Source organism: Nannobrachium achirus, assembly GCF_963921795.1.
Source record: "Nannobrachium achirus genome assembly, chromosome: 19".
NCBI classification, from domain to species: Eukaryota; Metazoa; Chordata; class Actinopteri; order Myctophiformes; family Myctophidae; genus Nannobrachium; species Nannobrachium achirus.
The window spans coordinates 27,585,723-27,607,759 of record NC_137826.1 but is presented as its reverse complement, the minus strand read 5'-3'; the positions used below and the strand labels follow the sequence as shown (position 1 = coordinate 27,607,759).

The 22,037-nt window shown below is 41.7% G+C and overlaps 1 protein-coding gene across 4 annotated transcripts in view; it reads left to right on the top strand.

The window, feature by feature from the left end:
* LOC308303928 (vacuole membrane protein 1-like) overlaps window positions 1–22,037 on the top strand; it is a gene marked incomplete at its 5' end in the record, with an annotated part of 84,152 nt that overhangs the window by 4,919 nt on the left and 57,196 nt on the right. The window contains 2 exons of one of the 4 annotated variants that reach the window (XM_080748454.1): window positions 21,161–21,268; window positions 21,786–21,842. In XM_080748454.1, the coding sequence (XP_080604580.1) occupies window positions 21,161–21,268; window positions 21,786–21,842 (165 nt within the window). Of the gene's footprint in view, window positions 1–21,160; window positions 21,302–21,744; window positions 21,843–22,037 lie in introns of all 4 variants that reach the window. The other 3 variants (XM_080748453.1, XM_080748451.1, XM_080748452.1) reach the window with 3 other exon arrangements.

The window sequence follows — 22,037 nt, the reverse complement described above, 5'->3', positions numbered from 1 at the left end:
CGATAGTCCCGAGAATTTCCGCCATTTTGAAGAAAAAAAAATTTTTTTTTTTCAAAATTTTTTTTGGACCCCAAAAAATGTAGTAGGCATGATAGAAATCGCGAAATTGCATGTTTAACCCCCATAGCAACCCCATCTATCAAACATGGCAGCCATCTTTGTTTACATTTTAGGAAAACATAATGGCTTGTATCTCATGAATGCCTGAACGGATTTCCATTCGGATTTTTTTTGTTTGAAAGCTGTGAGCAATGTGGACACACGTGGTGCATTATCTAGGCATGGGTGTGCATGATCCGTGCACTATGAATTACATGGAAGTCTATGGAGACCAGAGGCACCATAGAGTACGAAGGTATTGTTAAATGGCGGGGAATGTGTTAAACACAACAGTAAAATAAATATTTTCATTTTCCATTTTCTCTCAAGTACCCCCTGTAGTACCTCTGCGTACCCCTAGGGATACACATACCCCCTTTTGAGAAACACTGACCTAGATCTCCATATATGGAGCTGGTCAATCTACTATTACATTTTTCTTAGAGCCGCATCCCACTTCCACGCCCATTTCGCCTCCACTTCAACTCATAGCCAGAGCAGATGTCGGTAGAGTGTAGGGAATCAGAGCAGATGTCGGTAGAGTGTAGGGAATAAAACCGCCCATAACTCTATCATTGGCCCCCCGTTGCCATGGTGACCGCCGTCCATTGGCTCGTATTCCCAGCTATGGGACCGGCGGTCTAATAGTTAGCTCACAACTTTCCACTTTTCTCTTTCACCTCAATCGCAGTAACATCCGTATACCACGTCATCGCATCACCAATACGTTTTATTTATTATAATTTTTTTTAATTTTTTTTTCCAAATTTTTTTTATCAAACATTTTTTTTTTCTCAAAATTTTTTTTTCTCTAAAATTTCTTTTTAGAGAAAACATTTTTTTTTCTCAAAATTTTTTTTTTCTCAAAAAAACTTTTTTCTCAATTTTTTTTTCTCAATTTTTTTTTCTCAAAAAACTTTTTTTTATCAAAAAACTTTTTTTTTCTCAAAAAGATTTTTTTTTCTCAAAAAAACTTTTTCTCAAAAAAACTTTTTTTTCTCAAAAAACTTTTTTTTTCTCAAAAAACTTTTTTTTCTCAAAAAAAATTATTTTCTCAAACAAACCATCAGATCGTGGCCACCCTGTACCTCAGGGATTTGTTTTCGACGAATATTTACTCCTATAGACGCAACGCGACGACCTAGAGGGGAGGCCGGCACAGCCGGCCGACCTCTGACCTCACAGACTCCATATATGGATATAGCTGACCTGTTCTGACATCACAGTGATGACTTGACCAGCTCAGCAGTATATGTGCACGCAAAGGGCGAGGTCGCTTCTCTCCCTTAGGGCATCTTACTGGTAGGTATAATATACTAGTAAGACACCTCAGGGTGACTTGCGACCTCAAGGTGACATGCAACCTCGCCCTAAAGGGCGAGGTCACGCCAATTCTTGGCCATCTGGCCAGTGATGTATATGGGACCAGTTACTCATATATGGAGACCCCTTCATGATAGTTATGTTACGTCAAAACATGCCCATATATGGACATTACCAAATATGAGCATTCCCATATATGTCCTTAATATTGATAACATAATATCCTTAATAATGTCCTTAATATTGACAATATAGGAATCTCCATATATAGGCATAAAACGTACGTTAATTAGTAATGCCAAGCAGGGCCTTGGTTTGATGCCTGTGGATCTCAATATATGGGCATTATGGGGTTCCCTAACATTCTCATTTTCGGCCTGGGATTTATGACATCAGAAATCTCCATGTATGGGCATAAAAGGTTTTTTCTTTTTCTGGGAATGACCATATATGGACTTTTATACCCTGAGAAATCTCGTAGCTTGTCTGCCTGTCAGTACAGGAAGTGATGTCACGTGACATCCTTTTTATGCCCATATATGAGTAATTCTGTACCACATCACTGTGACTCACTGACATCACGTGACATCCCTTCCTGTACAGACAGTCAGACAGACAAGCTACGAGAATTCTCAGGGTAAATGCGACCTTCGGTCGCAATCATTTGGATGCTCGGCAGGTGCCGCAGGGTAAAATACCTGCCCACGACTATGGAGTTTAGGGGTTCGAATCACCGCAGTACATCCGGCATGCTACATGAACTCAGTTCGGGGAGGGAACCCGGGCAGGTAGGGTGATCTTTGTCGTTGCACGTACCCTTACGGGCTGGAGCAGCACCTGTCAGCGGGGAATGTTAAACGGGAGGACTTGGATAGAGGTGCTACATCCTCCCAGTGGGGGCTCCTCACTGGCAAGTGAGCCAGTAGGGTACAACAGCAGTGGCAAGCAGTGGGAGGAATTAATTGGCATAATGACTAAAGAGGGAGAAAATAAATCAATTTAATCTGTCAGGAAATTGAAAAATGTCAGGCCAGGCCAGGAGCTTTAATGGCCAGTAGAGGGTGCCATTAGCCTTTAGGTGAAAATTAGCTAGTCTGCTGTTAGAAAGTTAGAAAGTCTGAAAGGCCTTGAATATATGTTTTATTATGATGTCATTAAGAACTATACTATACTTAGTACTTGCCTCTAGCATTTCAGCTTTCTTTTCTGTAGTTATGTGGATGTGAGCAAATAAAGATAATAAAAACAGCTGAGAAGGAAAACAAAAGGGTAACAACAGAGAAGTTGATCATATGAGTGGTTCAAAGCAATTCTTTGTCTCCTAAAAAAAGAGAAAAAAAAGAAAAAGGAAAAAAAACTGGGACATATTACTGCACCATGGCCCAAATATTCTGTAATATTATATAGCTCTTCCCGTATTTCCGCCTCTAGTCATGGCCCTCTCTATTACACTGTAGAAAGGCTGTTTCCGAGCATGAATGCTGCTGGGCCTATTCACTATTCAGATCCTGCATATGCACTCTAGTCCTTCATTCAGACGAAGTGCTCTACTCACATGACATCATGTGACTCAGTGTTGTCATATGACTTTCCTGCACTTCACAAATGTCATCATGTGTCTCTCTTTTCCCCCCTTTTCCTTTCAGTGATTTGACGTCTTTCAATGAGGCACGCTTCCTAATTTCAGCATTTCTTAGCAGTGACACGACTGGAATATTTTTGTACCACAGCTTACAGTACGCTAGTGCAGGGGTTTTCAAAGTGGGTGACGGCCGGGGCACCCTGGGGTGCCGTGATGGCAGTCCAGGGGTGCCGCGAGATCATTTGATAATATTTGGGATTTATTTGGACACTTGAAAAAAGATTTAGTATCATTTTAAGCTTGAAGTACAAAGTTATTTTCAAGTTATCGATACTGTCGGGCAGAAACCTCGTATCTCCAAGTTTCAAATGTGTACGTCTTTTGGTAAAGCAAAGCCCTGCTTCATCTTACAAGAACGTTGTCACAAAACTAGCGAAAAGTTGAAAACGAACGGTTTTGGACATAAAAGGTTTCCACCCGACAACGACGATATACTATAAATATAAGGTGCTGGGAGTGAAACTTATAATGTAGGGGTGCCTCGGATTTAAAAAAAAATATTTATGGGGTGCCCTGAGACAAAAAAGTTTGGGAACCACTGCACTAGTGTCTTGAGAGTAACACATGGAAAAGATGTTATCTATAATAAGTTCACAGTGGTTCTGTGACTCTGTATGTTGATGCAGGGCTGTGGAGCCACCACTAGAGGGGGATAGGGAGCCAATAACACTGCAGAAAGAGCAACACACCACAGAATAGAAGTGGCGGCTTCCCTGTTCAATGATTTGTGCAATTGATGCCTCTGTGTCTTCTCCATGTTCACATCCTACTGAGATTGTGGGCAATCAATGTGCGTTGACAGGAATGCATGGTTGTGAGAGAGAGATTATAATTCCCTCTTAATTTTCACACACACATGGAAAAAACACACTGACTGGCACATCAACAAATGTATTTTATCCAGCTGCTCTGAGCAAGAAAGCCTGATATATCGTCGTCGTTGGGCGGAAAGTCCAAAACCGTTTGTTTTGTATTTATCATTTTTAAAATGATTTAAACTACTGAAAACAGCCGATCTACAAGAACACAACGCCTCAGACCGCGAGGCGTTGTGTGCTTGTAGATCTGCTGTTTTCACTACTTTTGTGCGACGCCCTTGTGTGATGAAGCAGGGCTTTGCTTCGCGAAAGAATTTACACATTTGAAACTTGGAGATACGAGGTCGCTGCCCGACAGTGACGATATGGTTTCTACCTCCCCTATGTAAAGACATTTTTTGTACTTAGAGAAGGGCTGCATACATTTTAGATATTATTATCGTTATATTATTTGTATTATTATCATCATTATTTTTAAACTTAAGTTGCACTGCACAATGGGCTGTTCCAAGTATAACTCAGGCTGAACGTAGTGGGAGGGGGCTACAATGCAGCCCCGGAAAACAATAAAATAATGGTGGAACACAAAGAGAGGTCTGGTTTCAACTGAAGGCTAGGATCACAACGCACGCTCCCACACACGCACGCAGGAGCACAGAACTGCACCTGTGACTGTATTGGCTACATTGACAGTGAAGACACACAAGCTGTTGGAAATGGATGTGAATTATTTTCATCCATGTACAAACTGAAAAGCATTTGTTTTCCAATAATAACTGGCCTAATGTCACTGCTCTCATACCTTCTTTTCTCTTTATTATTATACACGGGGAACGGGTCTAGCGAGTGACTCTGGGGGGTGGGGTGGGGAGGGGGGTTAAGGGTGCTGTAAATATTTTTGAAGAGATCTCATCTGAGTCATCCCCATCCCCACAGTAAATTACTTTCAGTAATGGCTGTTGCCATTAAGTCATTATGGGCAGCTTGAAAATTATTGTGCTCAACGTTAAATCCACAGCAACAAAGAATTAAAGTTGTAAAATTGAAGCTGTACACATTGCTGTTTACACAAAAGCAATCAGGGTAGTCTTTCTCTCCACCTCTCCTCTTCCACTCTGCTTCTCTCTCCCTTTCTGTCCGTCTCGTGTGTCTCCCTCTTGTCAGTTTTCAGCAGTTTTATTATTTTTTTGTCTTTCTGACTGTCTGTTAAAACTGCTGTATGTTGTACTGCAGGATTAGAAAAATGTCTGGCCGTGTTTATAGCTTGTTTATGAGTCGTGATTTACTGTCCCTTGTCTTTCAAAAATAAACCAGCGGCTCATCTAAATAAAGAAACATTCTGTAGTTTTCTATATTCAGCTTCTTTTTAGGATCGCCAAATTACATGTTGCGGAGGAGGTTTGTGTAGAATATACAGATTTTCCCCAGCAAGCCCCCTGAAATTAAGTTTCGGCTGTTGGTAATTACCAGCAGCACAGCTTTAATTAGCACCAACTATCTCTGCGAGCGCCTTGCAGGTTTGAGAGTATGGGTTCCACAAACTGACCTGTCTGTCAGTAGGGGATTGTCGTTACTGACACTGTCCTTCTGGGAACCCCTACCACACACACACACACACACGCACGCACGCACGCACGCACGCACACACGCACACACACACACACACGTAGACACACACACACACACACACGCACACGCACACGCACACACACACTGCTGTACAAGCCAGCAAAGTTCACTTGAACATAATGTCAGATAATACTAGGGCAATCCACTTGCATATTACATTCTTGGTGGGTGTGGATGGGTATGCTGAGGGTTTTGCTCAAACAGTGAGTGAAACTCTGCAGCACTGTGCCAGTACATCTGACAAAAGATCAGTGTGTGTGTGGGCACTGGGCTGCTGCATGGGTGTTGTGCCCTGCTCACCTGTCCATTGTGTGTCACAGGCTAGTGACAATGCTGACCAATAGCCAACTCTCTGTCTACATATCAGATCATGGCTCAAGGACAATGCAGTCCCTCCTCACAGAAACCCGTGTTTCTTTGTTTAGAGCAGTGACTCAGAAGCTTGTCCCTTTATAGTGCCTGCCTGTATGTTCTCAGCATAACTGCCTGCGCATGAATGGCTAATATGTGCTGTGTGTTTGTGTGTGTGTGTGTGTGTGTGTGTGTGTGTGTGTGTGTGTGTGTGTGTGTGTGTGTGTGTGTGTGTGTGTGTGTGTGTGTGTGTGTGTGTGTGTGTGTGTGTGTGTGTGTGTGTGTGTGTGTGTGTGTCAAATGTGACGGAGGCATCACATAATCAGCCAACCATTCACCAGGGGTGAGAATCAACGCTTTGTGTGTTACCCAGCGCGTCAGACACTGACACACCGGGATCAAGTTCAGTAACCCTTTGAAAGGCTGAAAAGCTGCCCTTGACTCACTACTGACTGGTTGTAACAGATCCCTTGCTTTAACTTCAGCACCTCTTAAATTAAATTCAAAGCCATTCATTTTTAACTCTATCTCTAGATAGTGTGTCAGAACTTTATCGCTGGTGTTTAATTGATACCCCTCACAAATAATGGCAGTATTAGTTACAGTATCATAAATATAGCTTGTTTAAGCATTTTACACATTGGGGGTAGTTAATTAGGTATTGTGTGGCAAAACCTCTGGGAGGGTCATTGTTCAACTTTAGCTTTCAATAATAAAAGGCACAAAGAAATTGCTTCCTATATAAAAACGACAACAAACCCCCCACCCCCAAAACCCAAATACATTCATTCGTAATTTTTTATTAAAGGTGTATTCAGTGATAATGAAAGTGGCTGGGGGTCATCTTGTCCCTTACTGGCCTTAGAGCGTGGAAATGTTTAGTTTTTTATAGATTTTTTACACCATTATAATGTTCTTGTTTTGATCATTAGACCCAATCACTGAATATCGGTAGGCCTACGTCTCCAGCTTCAGGATATGTATGATACTGATTTACTACGAGACTGTGGCATTTTATGAGTTCAGTAGTTTACAATCTAGGCATTTAGCAGACGTTCTTAATTCAGAGCGACTGTGGTACTCAAAACTTTTATTTTGACTATCATAACTAAACATCATAACATAACTACGGCCATACTCTACCCTAATTGGTCGAGGACTGGCTGGCCACCTCCGAAAACCGAATCTAGCTATGGTCGTAACACGGGCCATGGTGGAAGTCCTTTCTAGTGAGGAGAATGAATGGAAAATGTACCAATTATATTTTTATTTGAATGAAATACAATCACTGAACATACCTTTAATTCATTCTTTTCCTCATACGGTCAGAGGCGTGCATCTGAATAAGTGTCTTGTGACTTATTACTCATGTAGCCCAAACTCAATCAAAGATGAATGCCACAGAGATGTGTAAATAGGAGCTGTGTGAGTGTGTGTGTGTGTGTGTGTGTGTGTGTGTGTGTGTGTGTGTGTGTGTGTGTGTGTGTGTGTGTGTGTGTGTGTGTGTGTGTGTGTGTGTGTGTGTGTGTGTGTGTGTGTGTGTGTGTGTGTGTGTGTGTGTGTGTGTGTGTGTGTGTGCTTTTCTAATGGCCTCTCAATCTTAACTGTCACACCGTAACCATCCAAAGCATGCGCCTGTCTGTCTATGTCTGGGACGCCCCAGGAGTACTGTTAATACCAAGTACAATAACCCCTCACTGTTCAAGACAACCTCCAATGTGCACGTGTGCACACATGCACACACGCTCCCCACAGGAAGCACATCTCAGACCAAAGTGGGCTTAGTGTGTAGCCAGTCTGAAATTGCACCACCCGTCCTGCCACAGCCAACCAAACCAAACCAAACCAGACCCGAGCTGGCAGGCACCAAGAACATTAGCTGCTCCCAGTCCAACATCACTGCACGTAAGGGAAACGGGGAAATTGGCCACTGTCCATACATAAGTTAATGTACCCCTTTAGTTGCTTTGTAAACATGGCTATTTATCATGGGAAATATTAATAATTGTATAATAATTAAATAATTTATATTTTATGAAAAATAAATATACGTGTGACTGTGTACACATTAAATGTGTACACAGTACTACAATTATTAATATTTCCCCACGATAGTACAATTATTTATATTTCCCATGATAAATAGGCTAGCAATTGTTGCTATTTAGAGAACTGATGGTTCTCTAACGTTTCCCCAAAATGTTTCATACTGTAGTGTATAGTGTCTCTCCAGCATTGATGTTCCCTTGGGAAGAAATATTTTCTTTGTTTACTGGATTTTCCACAGAGGCATTCAATATATATAAAAAACACTATGCAGATACATAATAGCTTCATCCAGTGCAATCCCTCCAATACAAAGAAATATATATAAACAGATTGAATAACACCCAAAGACACACAACATCATAAAGAAAACAACAAAACATCATAAAAAAAAAACTGTCAAAGAATAGGCTACATATCCATGACACATCTATAATCCGCCACAGCAAACTGATTACATCAACATTCCACCAGACCTCACGTATCCTCAATCAGGGATGGATTTAAATTCTGGACAAATTGAAAGAACGGACCCCATAACTCCACAAACTTATTGGAGGAGCCACTTGATGATAGTCTAATCTTTTCCAGTTTTAGACAATACAAGATATCTCTTTCCAGTGATTGTGAGAGAGGGAATACACTGGACCACAAGGGATACAAGCCCCCTTTCCCCTTTTAGCACCATTGTATAATTGTACCACTGTACTATTTGCAACCTGTTAATAAAGTATTCAATCAATCAATCAATCAATCAGTCAGTGAATAATTTCCAATTAATCATAATTAGTCTCCTGGCCAATAGAGTGACAAAGGCCAAAATATCTTTCCAGAGGGCAGTGAGGGGAAACCCCCCAAACAAAGCACCCAAAGGAGTTGGTTCTACTCTTTTCCCCACTATCTCTGATATAGAATGAAAGATCTCTGTCCAATAATTGTGTATAGAGGGGAGAAATGTTCAAATATTGATTAGCAGATCAATATTGCATAATATTATCACAAAATTACTGATTAATTATGTTAGTTAAATGTTATTGCTTCATTCAATAACCAATGATTACAATGCGTTCTACATACTTTGACAATGGAAAATCACAACAACAAAAATCTATGAATGATCTATAGACTTTACTGTATTAGAATTCAAACCAATTTTAAAACAGGTTATTCACATATGTAAATAATCTCAATTTAGAATGAGTTGCAGTGAAAAATAATGTTCTCATTACAGAGTATCTGTGTGTGTGTGTGTGTGTGTGTGTGTGTGTGTGTGTGTGTGTGTGTGTGTGTGTGTGTGTGTGTGTGTGTGTGTGTGTGTGTGTGTGTGTGTGTGTGTGTGTGTGTGTGTAATATACATACATACATATATATTTAACTTCTGTAAGTGATAATTGTTTTTCTTCTTCTTTCTGTTAAATAGCTATATTCTCATTGCAATCATATCAGTTCATTCAGTAATCATAATCGTCTCTCTAGCTCTTTAGTCATCATAAAATACATTTCCAGGTAGGGGTACCAATTTCATCCAGTCAGGAGAAATAACTGATATGGGATAAAAGATAAACAAGTGGAATTGCAAGAATTACAATTACAATTACAGAATTGGACACTGCGTAATACTTTTGAAGCTCATATATATCTTCTGATTGGATTAAATTAGTGATCCACCCAAAAACAGATTTTGTCTTTAAAGACGTTTTTTCTTTTCTTATTTGTTTTTCCCCCTTATGCTTCACTGTACTTTTTTTTTTTTTTTGTATAGACAAAAGAAAGATTTGGTCACGGTTGAAATGTTTTGTGAAATAGTCCAATGAAATTTTCATTACATTTGTATTTATTTTTAATTATTTAATGTTTATGGCCTGCCCCATTTATACTGTATATTCTTTTCAACCGGTGCTGTATTGCTCAGTCAGAACCATAAAAAAAACTGGTTTAAACAACATTAGGAAACAAGCCCAAATAAGCAACTACACTTTAGAAACCGTAGAAACGCAACCTATATCTACCATATTTACAAGCAACTTTACAGAAAAAGAAGCCCAAGGTGGCTTATAATAAGTGGACAGGGCAACACTGCCTGCCTGTCATTCCCACTCACACTACAACAAAACCGAAACCAGGAAAATTAGGAAATAGGCGCTACATCATTTTCTCTTTGAATTGTTAATCTGTGTATATAAAACATGTATTCCCTTTCAAATCTCTTAATTACACCAACATTGTTCATGTGAAGCAGTTTGTTTATGCTTATTACAATGCTAAATTGCTATTGTCATTTTAGAGTGGACACAGGCGGCTATCGCTGTCCGCGGGCCACTGGCCCGGGAAAAACAGGCATTAGGGGAGAAATGGACACAAGCGCATTGCGGTACCCTCACAGCCTGTTTCTAAACAAACTATTCATTTTAGCTTATAAATAGGTCACATATTTGTTCAATATTCATTAACGGTCCGAGCTCTCTGTGTGTGTGTGTGTGTGTGTGTGTGTGTGTGTGTGTGTGTGTGTGTGTATAATATAATTTATATATATTATTATACCTACAGCTGCAAGTTTAAATCCAAAATGTGCATTTTGGGTTTCGTCGAAAACATGACAAGCAGTCAACATCACGTGATAACCTCGTCCAAATGGGTACTGTAAACGACACTCAGATGTCCATGACATGTCCCGCCCTATCAAGCTGTTTTACCGGAAACACGTAGAGCAAATATCATGATTTCTAGCTTGTCATGGGGTCTTTAAAGAGCTTGAGAAACAGCAAGATCAAACACTAGCCATGTTTGGGTTATTCGAATTAGGGAAGCGAATTATCAGAAATACGCATTAAAACAAAGTGAATTTAGCATGTTTCCATTTGCGGGTGTCATTCGAATTAGCGACGGTCGATTTTTTTCAGACCGAACCTGAGCACTGCACCGTCTGCACGTCTGACTGCTGTGACTCGGTCGCTGTCTAGTAGTGGGAAGAAGGGGTTATCAGTCATCATCATGGCCCCAAATAACTTTTAAATATATTACAATTGGCGACGAGTCTCTTACGAAATTGGCTAGAGTTCCTCTCAATACATAAAGCTACCGGTTCACCGGGAAAACCGCGGTCGCGTCGCTGCACAGTGCTCATCCTGCAAGTTTCAGCGTCCTCTGGAAGGTCAGGTGGCCGATCTGCAAGCTCACACCGCGGCGCGGAGACGTGGATGCGAGCTGCTGTGAGCTTGTAGATTGGGCACTTCAGGCACGCAACACTGTGGGATGAGGAAGGGTTCGCCACCGATGGCTTGAGGTGAAAACGGGAGGAATTTACACACGGTCCGTGTCACTCCGTGTGTAACAACAAACAACCGGTTTGTTTTGTGGGCTAACGCTATACCATGGACGTAAAGCGGCAGGGGAAATGGACCTAGAACGTCATAATCTATTCGCATTTATTGTCTGACCCGTTTCCATTCACTTATGCGCATTTAGTTTATTCGATAAAGGCTCAAAATCCTCCTCCTCCAAGCGGATAACTTTTTTTGCGGATAATGAAAGTTTATTTGCATTTTGAAGTGTTTCCATAAAAACAATAAGCCGTTAATGCGCAAAAAGTGGCTTTATGGAAACGCCACTACTGTAGGTCAGATCGTAATGTTTGCATTAATGTGTAGAGCTGTATTTCTGGGTAGAATGTCTACAGATATTTACACAATATAAAATAAAGCATCCAGAACATTAAAATAACATATTTATATTATTCAATAACAAATTTCATAAATGTCCTGTTCTTCCAGAAATAATACTGCTCGAGTGTGACGATGCCAGCGTTATCCACCCGGAAATGATGATTTGATATATAGAAATTGATATAATCAGAATATGGATCTTCAACTTTGCCCCCCAAAAAAGATACTGGTGTGAAGGAGTTGCATAGTACCCTTGGCCCTCTCTCTTTCGCTATCTCTTTACTGTAGTTCAACATTCTGCAAAGACTCCATCAAAGAGACTGACCAGGGTCTCATCTAAATTAATTGGCCATCAATGTTTGCCTTTTCTATTGCCACTAGCCGTATCCTAGCATAGGAAGTGGTTAGCTGGTTATGATAGCAACCATGAGTGGACCACCATGTCTAATGTTGCTTAAATGGACCACGACAGCCACACAGACCTGTTAATGACTGGACCGCTATGTGGTCACTGTACGCTGGTCACTTTATGGTCAGCCATTAAGGTCTGGTTTGGGGGTTTGGAGGGCTCTACTTAAGGCACCATAAACCAACAAGGCAAGTCTTCGCCATGTTGGAGACGACGGCTATGTGCAATGTCTACATGCATCAGTGCTGGCATGAAAATGAACACAGAAGAGATCATGTTGGCTGCAACTTGAAGAAATTCCTACTGAATTCAGGACGGTTGCTACGTTATTGTCGTAGCTGAATGCCATGTCTGAATACCATGGTTGTACTTAAGATAATAAACAGCAGAAAGAAGTGTGTTATGTGTATACAATGTTGGCTGACCCTAGACTACTATAACAATGGCAGAGTGTTGTGTTGTGGCAGTTGGGTGACAGTTCACCGGACTTTCACATCCTTCTTCTATGACCTCAGTGACTCAGTGTTTTTTTGCCGTGGCAGAGAGAGAGTGCTAGAACATTGCTCAGTCTAGTACTGTATGTTCTTGGTATAGATGATCACCTTTACTGTAGTCATAACAGTGGTGCCACTACACTGCCAAACATCTTCCAAAGCATACCGTAATTTGTTAGATTTTTGTGGAAACCTTTGGATAACCTTCATTTCAGTATGGTATGAAAATAAACTTTTAATTCATTTCAATTTCAATTGATTTTCAATTTCAACTTTGAGGGCAATTTATTAAAAAAATCACAAAATCACAAACCTTTCTCCCAAGTTTTTCTTTCAATTCCTTGTACCGTAGTCCCTTGTTGCTGCTGACTACTGGTTGGTTTGCTGGAAGAGTGTAGACATTCTAGACAAGCATGTGTCATCCCATCTACACGTGGTGCTTTACACCTGACAGTGGAAGTATCACCCAATGTGGAGGAACAACATTGCATTGTGTCACTGCCTTGGCTTCCCATCTGCGAACACGGCCAGTTGACACATTGTCAGTCTTCTGATTAGTTCCTGACTGACACCAACCAGCAGCCCACCGCTCTGTTTCTGCCTTCTTCTGGTTGTTTATGCCGAATTTGATACAAATTAGAAAAATATCCAGTTTTTTGAGAGACAAAAATGCTAACTATCTGGGAATACCCATATATGGACATATTGTGTCAGTCTCATGTGGCATGACATCACAACACCTCCAGCTCAGCAGAAGGATATATCATATAGCTGACCTGTTCTGACACCACAATGATGTTGAAAATGTTTTCCGTACTTGTCCCCTTTATGCCCATACATTATGGAGATCATCCCAGCTCAGCAGAAATATATACTGTAGCTGACGTGTTCTGACATCACAGTGATGTTGAAAATGAATTCTGTCCTAGTGTCTTTTATGCCCTTACATGGAGATCCATGATGTCATCAATATTAAGCCCATATCTGGGAATGCCCATATATGGACATATTGTGTCAGTCTCATGTGGTCTATGACATCAAACACCTATGATGTCAGACGTCAGTCATCTCCATATTTGGGAAAATATGGCCACATTTTGTCCAACTTAAACAACCAACCAGATTTGTGCATTTTCTTGGCCAAAGTTGATCCCATTAATAGTCTTTAAAAGACAAAGAAGCGGCCCCACACACACGCACCAAAGTGCCAATATTTATTTTAGGACGCAGAGGGAAAGTGAATTCCATGCCACAGTCTGCTGTCACCCTTTAGGGCGAGGTCGCTTCTCGCCCTTAGGGCGTCTTACTGGTGGTAGGTAGTGGATGGAGAGAGAAGATTTTTGTCCAACCAAGCAACAGCAACCAATGGGTGCAAAGAGGGGCAGGACGACGGGCAAGACTTGACAAAGTCCTCTTTTTCTGTCCCTGCACATCTTCGGTAACTATATCCATTTTGGGGCTCCAACAAAGCTGGAGCATGCAGTGCATGCTTTGCGCCGGTATTTACAGAACTTTGTCATGGAGCTGTGGATGCTCACATTGTGGAGCTATAAATGCTCACACCCTGTACTGTAGCTGTGGAATGCTCACATCATTATCTTTATAGTTAACGTTACAGTTATCATTGATGGTGTAGACCAGGGCATGTGAGCAGAGTTTGCCAGTGGAAATGCTGCTTCAAGGAGGCTGTTATCATGCTCGCTATTGTCTCATGTTGATTTAGCTGTGATGTAGCTGTGCACATCTCATCCTACATGTCAGTGAAAATTGGACACTTTTTATATTTAAAATCTCAACCTTTGACTCATTTGTGAGGCAAACATAATTTACACAAAGAATAAATAAACAATCAGACTTTTCAGTGAAATTTGAATGACAGAAATCTGAGAGAATTCCGGAGGAATATTGAATATGAAAGAGAGGGAGGAAGATAGTAGAGTAAACTTCATGTTGCTCTACTTTCATGGTACTATACGTACGTAGATTTTCTCTGCATACATAACTTTACTTTACTTTACTTTATTTATTTATTTATTTGGACAGGACAGTACCAGTTAATGGACACATTGACATTAACATGTTGCATAATAAATACCAACATACAAAAATCTCAGTGTAAACCAGCCGGAGTTAGCTTAAAGCTAAATTTCATCCGTTGTCCTCACATAAAACAGGAAACTAAACAAGACTAACAATAACAAGAACAGAACAGTACAGGGCGAACAAAACACAACAAGAAAAGGTGCTTGGCGCAACAGAGTGCCTAGTGCAACAAAGTGCTCAGTGCCAGAAATAAGCTAAAAACCATACAGGAGAAACTAACCTGGCAGTGTAATTCGTACCGGCATCAAATAGTTCTTATAGGTGGTTACATGTTTGTGATCGTTTTAACCATTGCTTCAACTGCCCTTTAAAAGCACAGAATGTGGGGATCTCTCTAATTGAGGTAGGGATCTGGTTCCAATATTGGCATCCATTTATGGAGAGAACGTTTTTACTAAAAGTAGTTTTTCTAAAATCAATTTCACAGTCTCCCTGGATGTTGACCTAGTACTGCGTCCAATATCCCTCTTCTTATGGATGAATTCCATAAGAGGAGGGGGAGCCAGATCATTAAGGCATTTATATATTAGACATGCATCATAACTATTAGTATTAGGGATGCCTCCTGGCAGAGTTGTGCTCTGCTGAGTGCACCTACGTACCTCTAGTTCTGCTTTAGGCATGGATATACACACACTCTGCCTTGTAGCAGTGAGCCACTGATCCACATAATGTGAACTGATAAATACATTCCATTTTCAACACACACACACACACACACACACACACACACACACACACACACACACACACACACACACACACACACACACACACACACACACACACACACACACTTGGGATTGGATGCATAATTCACCCTTTGTCAAGTCCCGCCCATTGTCCTGCCCCTCTCCACACCCATTGGTTGCTGTGTCTTGGAGGGACATTCAGTGGGACATTCCATCCACTGCCATGTTAATTCAGTTGCTTCATATTGTTATTCTGTGTGCTCAATTCTAATTTCAAACTTTGTTTCAGTCAATTGGAGCTGCTCAGTGGCAGCATAGTGAATCAGCATGCTTTTAAATGTTTTTATTTCTCAAAAAAATTGGTTTTAGCTAATTCAACATAAAAAAGACGGAACCAGGGCGGGACAAGGCAGATAGAGCCTGCTGGTTGGTCAGTCAGGGACCAACCAGGAGCCTAACAAAGGGTGAATTGCGTGCGTTTGCATGCACACGTCTCCTCAGAGTCTTGATGTACACTTCCACATGGCTTGGGTTCCTCTTAGAGGCCAGGTGTTGGTTTCCACAGACCGCCACAGGAATGCCAGCAATGTGGCCTCCATTGTGGATCCCACCAGGCCAGGATAGTGGAGCGCAGAACCTCTTGTCAACGGCTGGGTGGATTTTATTGGCGCCGTCCTCATCATACTTTTTTTCCCCTCTCTTGACAATAGTGAGTAGGTGGAGCAGTTATCTCAAACCAAACGTACACAAACACAGAGAGCCATGGCTCTCGCCATTGCGTTTTAGGCTGTAGTAGTGAGTTTCATGAGTCACTTGTCTTATCTCTGAGACCGATACGCGTTAATCCGTGTGTATTTTGTAATGTGTGTCTTGTTAATGATCATCTACCACTCCTTCTCAGGCGCACGCATTTGCCTTTGATACTCTGCGTGCGTGCGTGCGTGCGTGCGTGCGTGCGTGCGTGCGTGTGTGTGTGTGTGTGTGCGTGCGTGCCTGCGCGCTTGTCTTAGTGTGTTCTTCTGTGTGTGTGTGTGTATGAGAGAATGAACGAGAATGGAGTAATGAAGCTGAGGCAGCTCTCTGACTGTTGAGGGTTGGGCGGCAGATTAGCGGTGAGTCACCTGAACAACATGAGAGGATGGGGCTTTTGTGTAAGGTGAGAAGCGGTGACACAGCACTAGCTCTCCAGCAGAGAGCAGGGAGCAGGATCACACAGTCATGCACGCAAGGCTTTCTGCTGGCAGTCTGCCTCTCAGTGTTTGGTAAACACACTTCCAGATAGCGTTGAGAGGAATATAGACCTGTTTCCTTCACACACAACACAACACGCACGCACTAGGGCATTAACGACTTGTGATTTTAGCAAGTCGACTCGACTCAGTACAAAGTTGAGTTGAAGTCGACTTTATCGTTTGATGACGTCATCACACACAACCCCTCAATCCCCAGATGATTAACTTAATGTGCAACATTGTTTTCTCACTCAACTGTAAACAAACCAACATAAAGTTTAAGTATATTGAGGGTATCTTCACATTTCTAAAGTGACAATTTAAGGACTTTTTAATACATTTAAAATCATAAATTAAACATTGAATTATGCAAGGCGTTGTGAGCATGTAGATCTGCTATTTTCACAATAGAACCATGTTATACCAAATGTAATGTAGCATTGTAATATTGGATCATTCCGTTTTTGACAATAAGCAATCCTACTGTTTAAATGCTGTAGAGACGCACACATGGAGCAAAAATAATTATAGAAAAAAGGATTTTATTTTTCCAAATGATTTTTTTTTCAACTTCGACTTTCGGCTTTCTCTGGTGGGAGTCGACATGTGTAATGAAGTCGACTTTTTTGTTAATGCCCTAACGCACGCACACGCGCGCCCACGCACGCACGCGCACACGCACACGCACGCGCACACGCACGTGTGCGCGCACACACACACACACACACACACACACACACACACACACAGTGTGTTAAGGTTAGGGTTAGGCATGGATCTGTTAGTGTTCAGTTTAGGGTCTGAGCACTCGTCGTTGGTCAGTCAGAATGCACACGGCCATATCATTTTGCTTCAAATGATCAAATGATGTACGGCTCTCTCCACTTACCTACAACTCCCGAAACGACAGTGTACCCATGCACCAGGCCTGGAAATGTGTCATTCTAGGGGGAAAGCCACTTGGCCTTAGGTGGCAATTTCTTTGAGGGCACTACTGTAAGTCCAAATGCCAGGGCAGGAAGGCCATAAAATAAAACAAGATTATTTCTAAAAAAAAAAATGAAATAATGAATGAATTTAACAGTTAAGGATGATTAAAAAAAAGAATATGTATCCACTATCTGCATTGAAATAAATACATTATGGTATTTACAATTTGATCTATGCTCAGCCCTGCACCAATCAAAGTTACTGGATTGGTTTAAAGATGGGGACTCAGGGCGTTATGATAATCTCATAATCTCAACAAGACACTGGTCGGTGTCTACATATTGACAAGAAAGAGACAGAGGAGAAAGTGGTGGTACAGGCAGCTACATGGGGCAGTAAGGCCTTTAGGTCTCTTGAGGGGCACAAGGCCAAACTGAGGGGCAACGATGGCCATGGCCTTCGTGGCCTCCCTGAAATCCCTGCCCTGCATTCATCAGCAGGTTTTCGGCAACAGACGCTTTCCAACACTTACCACGGCTGACGTCGGTGCGCTGACGTCTTTACGCGTGTGTCTCAGGCCACTGTTTTCCCAGTGGAACTAGATGAGAGGATGTGTGGCCATGGGTGGCCACATTCAGACTGGGTCAAAAATAGTAGTTTCCTGTCTCCCCATCCTGGGTCTCCAGCAAGCTTCTCACTTTCTCTTATGCCTCCCTAGGAGAACAAAACTTTAGTCTTTAGGTTCGGTTCTCGATAGAAAAAACTGAAGGTTGTTGTTTTGTTTTTCTTTGACAATAACTTGAGCAGGGACGTGCTGGGCCCCTGATTCAGCCTGGGAAAAAGGGTTGCAGAGGCCCTCATTGCACGCTATAGAGAGAGAGATCTCTCTATACTATAGAAGCTTAGCCTCCACCACCACCTAGTATGTTGTCGTCGGGTGGAAACCTTGTATGTCCAATACCGTTCGTTTTGTATTAATCATTAAAAAAATGTTAAATAATTTTTTAAATGATTAATACAAAACACACAACGAGGCGTTATGTGCTTGTAGATCTGCTATTTTCACTAGTTTTGTGCAACAGTCTAATATGATAAGGCAGGGCTTTAATTTACGGAAAAAAAAACTTGCAACTTGTGAAACTTGGGAGATACAAGGTTTCTGCTGGACAGAGACGATGTATGTGGATGTTAATCTTGAGTCATGGAGAGGTACGGCGAACGCACATGGCTCTTCTTGAAAGAAGATGTTACTGTTTCCTGTTGCCTCACACACTGCTGTCCTGCCCAGTCCTGTCCTGTCCTGCCCTGCCCTGTCCTGTTCTGTCCCAACTCCGGAAGTGCTGGCCCCACCCCGCCATTCAGATTGCTTTGGCGGTATGTTGCATAATACCCCAAACTGCCCCTGTGACACGGAACAGTGGATGGAACGTGCGTCACTGGTTGCAACCACCTCCTTACACACTCATACGCATGGATGTAAACAGACGCGCCAGCTAGCCACAGAACACGCACTAAGCACACAAGCCACACATACACTGACCTACTGTAATGCATAGCCCTGCCCTTGTTTGTAAACGTTACAGCATAAATGTGTCATAATATTAATGTATTATTGGCAACTTTCTTCAGCCATCTCAAGCATCCACTATTTCAGGTCTGTGAAGATAATGTTTTTGTGTGTTTGTTTTTTATACTATAGCACGTGTAGTTACAGTAGATAGGACAGTGTATTGTCATTGCTTTACACAGCTGCTAAATCCCGAGATCAAACTAAACATTAACCACTTATAGTATCAACATCTTCCTTGTTCCATTCAGGAAAGGACCTCGATAAGGGGAGTAAAGACCCGAAATAAATGAACTTGGCATTATGACAAACCTATACAATGGAAAGTCAACTATTGGAACGGTCTAAATGAGACTCACCTTGCTGATGAGTTCATATCAAAATGCAAAGGTGATAATGTTGGTGTTTGTACGCGATTTTGAGTGTAATATCTATTCTAGATTGTGAGCGATTGAATGATTCCCCCCGGCAAACTACAGTAATAGTGCATTGTGGAGCCATAGCTCTATCAGGGCTTTCCAAGACTAAAGTGTTAACAAAGATAGTGGCTTCACTGGCTTGAAATATGTGATTACATCATTATATATGGATTTTCCTGTTTATCATACATACCCCAGTGTGGTGATATCTGTACAGTATACATATATTTCATTGTCTCTCTCATTATTACATCATATCCCTCATGTAGAAACATGCTTATATTGTTTCCTCCATATGGGGTGAAGGGCACTTAACTCTCTGTGTGTGTGTGTGTGTGTGTGTGTGTGTGTGTGCGTGTGCGTGTGCGTGTCCGTGCGTTCGTGCGTGCGGGTTTGTGTGCATATGTGTGTGTGTGTGTGTGTCACCCCTGTGACTTGGGGGTGGAGTAGGCTTTCTAACCTCAGTGTCACTGAAAAGCGGCTCTATATATTTTCAGTTTGAAAGCCTTTTGTGTTTGACACATTTCTGACCAGGTGCACGTGTGTGTGTGTGTGTGTGTGTGTGTGTGTGTGTGTGTGTGTGTGTGTGTGTGTGTGTGTGTGTGTGTGTGTGTGTGTGTGTGTGTGTGTGTGTGTGTGTGTGTGTGTGTGTGTGTGTGTGTGTGTGTGTGTGTGTGTGTGTGTGTGTGTGTGTGTGTGTGTGTGTGCGCGCGCGCTCGCTCGTGCGTGTGTGCGTGTGTGTGTGAGCTTTAGAGTCTTTGATCTTTTTTGCTGCTGGAGGCCTTCCACTGTCCTGGTCCTCTGACACTTGCATTATCTTTCCATTCTGAACTGTAGTCACTCACCAGGCCTGTCACAATTAATACATAATGGTCTAATCACATTTATTTGACATACTCGCAGTTATTTTGTCATAATCGTCATAATCGTTTCCATGTTGAAAAATGTTCGTGTATTTTCAAACATTTTCAGAAGTAGTGCAAATAGCAGATCTACAAGCTCACAACACGTCGCATTGCAGATCGGCTATTTCCACTATCAATGTTCTTTTTTTAAGTATAAAGTTGTCAAATATGTCAGTCATTTCTTTGTATATTTCGGTTGTGTGTCACATCGAGCCATGTGCAACAGAAATGTGATTGTCAACGACAAAAACACAATTAAATCGTTAATCGCAGTTATTTTGATGACAATTAATCGTCATGTAAAATGTCATAATCATGACAGCCCTATCACTCACTCACCTCCATTCCTCCACTCAGAAATCCCCAGTCTGGGCCTGGGCGGCGAGGGTAGCGGTCCAGGCACTATGTGTGTCACCTCACCTCCCCCCCATCTCTCTCCCCATTTCCTGTCAGTCTACTGTAATATCAATAAAGGCAAAAGCCCCAAAATATATCTTAAAAACAAAAAAATGGAGAAATCCCCTGTTTGAATTACAGTATGTACAGTAGGTAGAGTGCATTCGCCCCCTACATGTAAATTAAAAAGATGGAGAAGTTCCATTGTTAGTGGGAAGAGATAGACTGTTCATTTTAGTTTTCGTGTTACCAGTATTTGAGTACATTTTCCCTCACATGCTAATAACTAATAGGGATCTTCCTCTGACTCAGAAGTACTCCCAACAGGTGCACTGACTCCCACTCTGTTTCTGTCTTTTTATTTCCACCTGCCCCTCTCTGTCATTCATTCTCTCTCTACTCTCTCCATTCCATCTGTCTCTCTTTCTCTTTCCATTGCTCAGGGTCCACACATAGCAGCAGTGACCGTTGCAGCATATGAATGTGGCTCAGTGGATTTCCCCGAGCCCCCCTACCCGGAGCAGATCATCTGCCCACGGGCAGAGACACCTGTGACAGGCTCCGAGGCCAGCCATGTGGGCGTGGTGGATGCTCCAGGTAGGGGTGGACAATATGGTGATAAATATTGTTGAGGCAATACAATGTCTCCATGATATGCCTTTTCAGAGATGTCGTATATATCTTGATACAATGAGGGAGCCGTATACAAAATCCTGTTGAATTGTTAATACAGAGATGCATTGCAGAATTAATTTAAACCTGCATTTTGGTCTAAATCATTAGTTCTCAAACTTTAAAATGTCAAGGTCTCCCCTTAACTCTGACAGTGTACAAATGGAACCAAATGAACCTGTTAGGGTTCATTTGGTTTCATTTGTATTTCACTTGTATTTCATTTGTTTTTCATTTGTTACATACTTGTAAGGATCAATGTCAACATGAAAAAGAATTGTGATAATATTGTGTATCGTGATACAGCTTGGAAAAATATCGTGATAGCGTATTTTTCCTTATCGCCCACCCCTAGCTCCAGGGGTGGAGGAGGTGGTTGGGGCTGCAGCCCTCCACGGGGGCATGTCTCTCTGGACCATCATCTCCAAGGTCCGCCTGGAGGCGTGCATGTGGGTGAGTCCATCATGTGTTGGTTGGTTGGTTGTCAGTTGTTATTATAGGTTTAAATGGTAAGTGTTTCTGCGTCACTGCCAGAACAAACTCCTTGTATAAACCTTGACAATATAAGAGTCCCTCTACGCACTTAGGCTTTGATATCTACAGTACTTACACATTCACTGAAATTGGTATAATATTTACTCCAGTCAG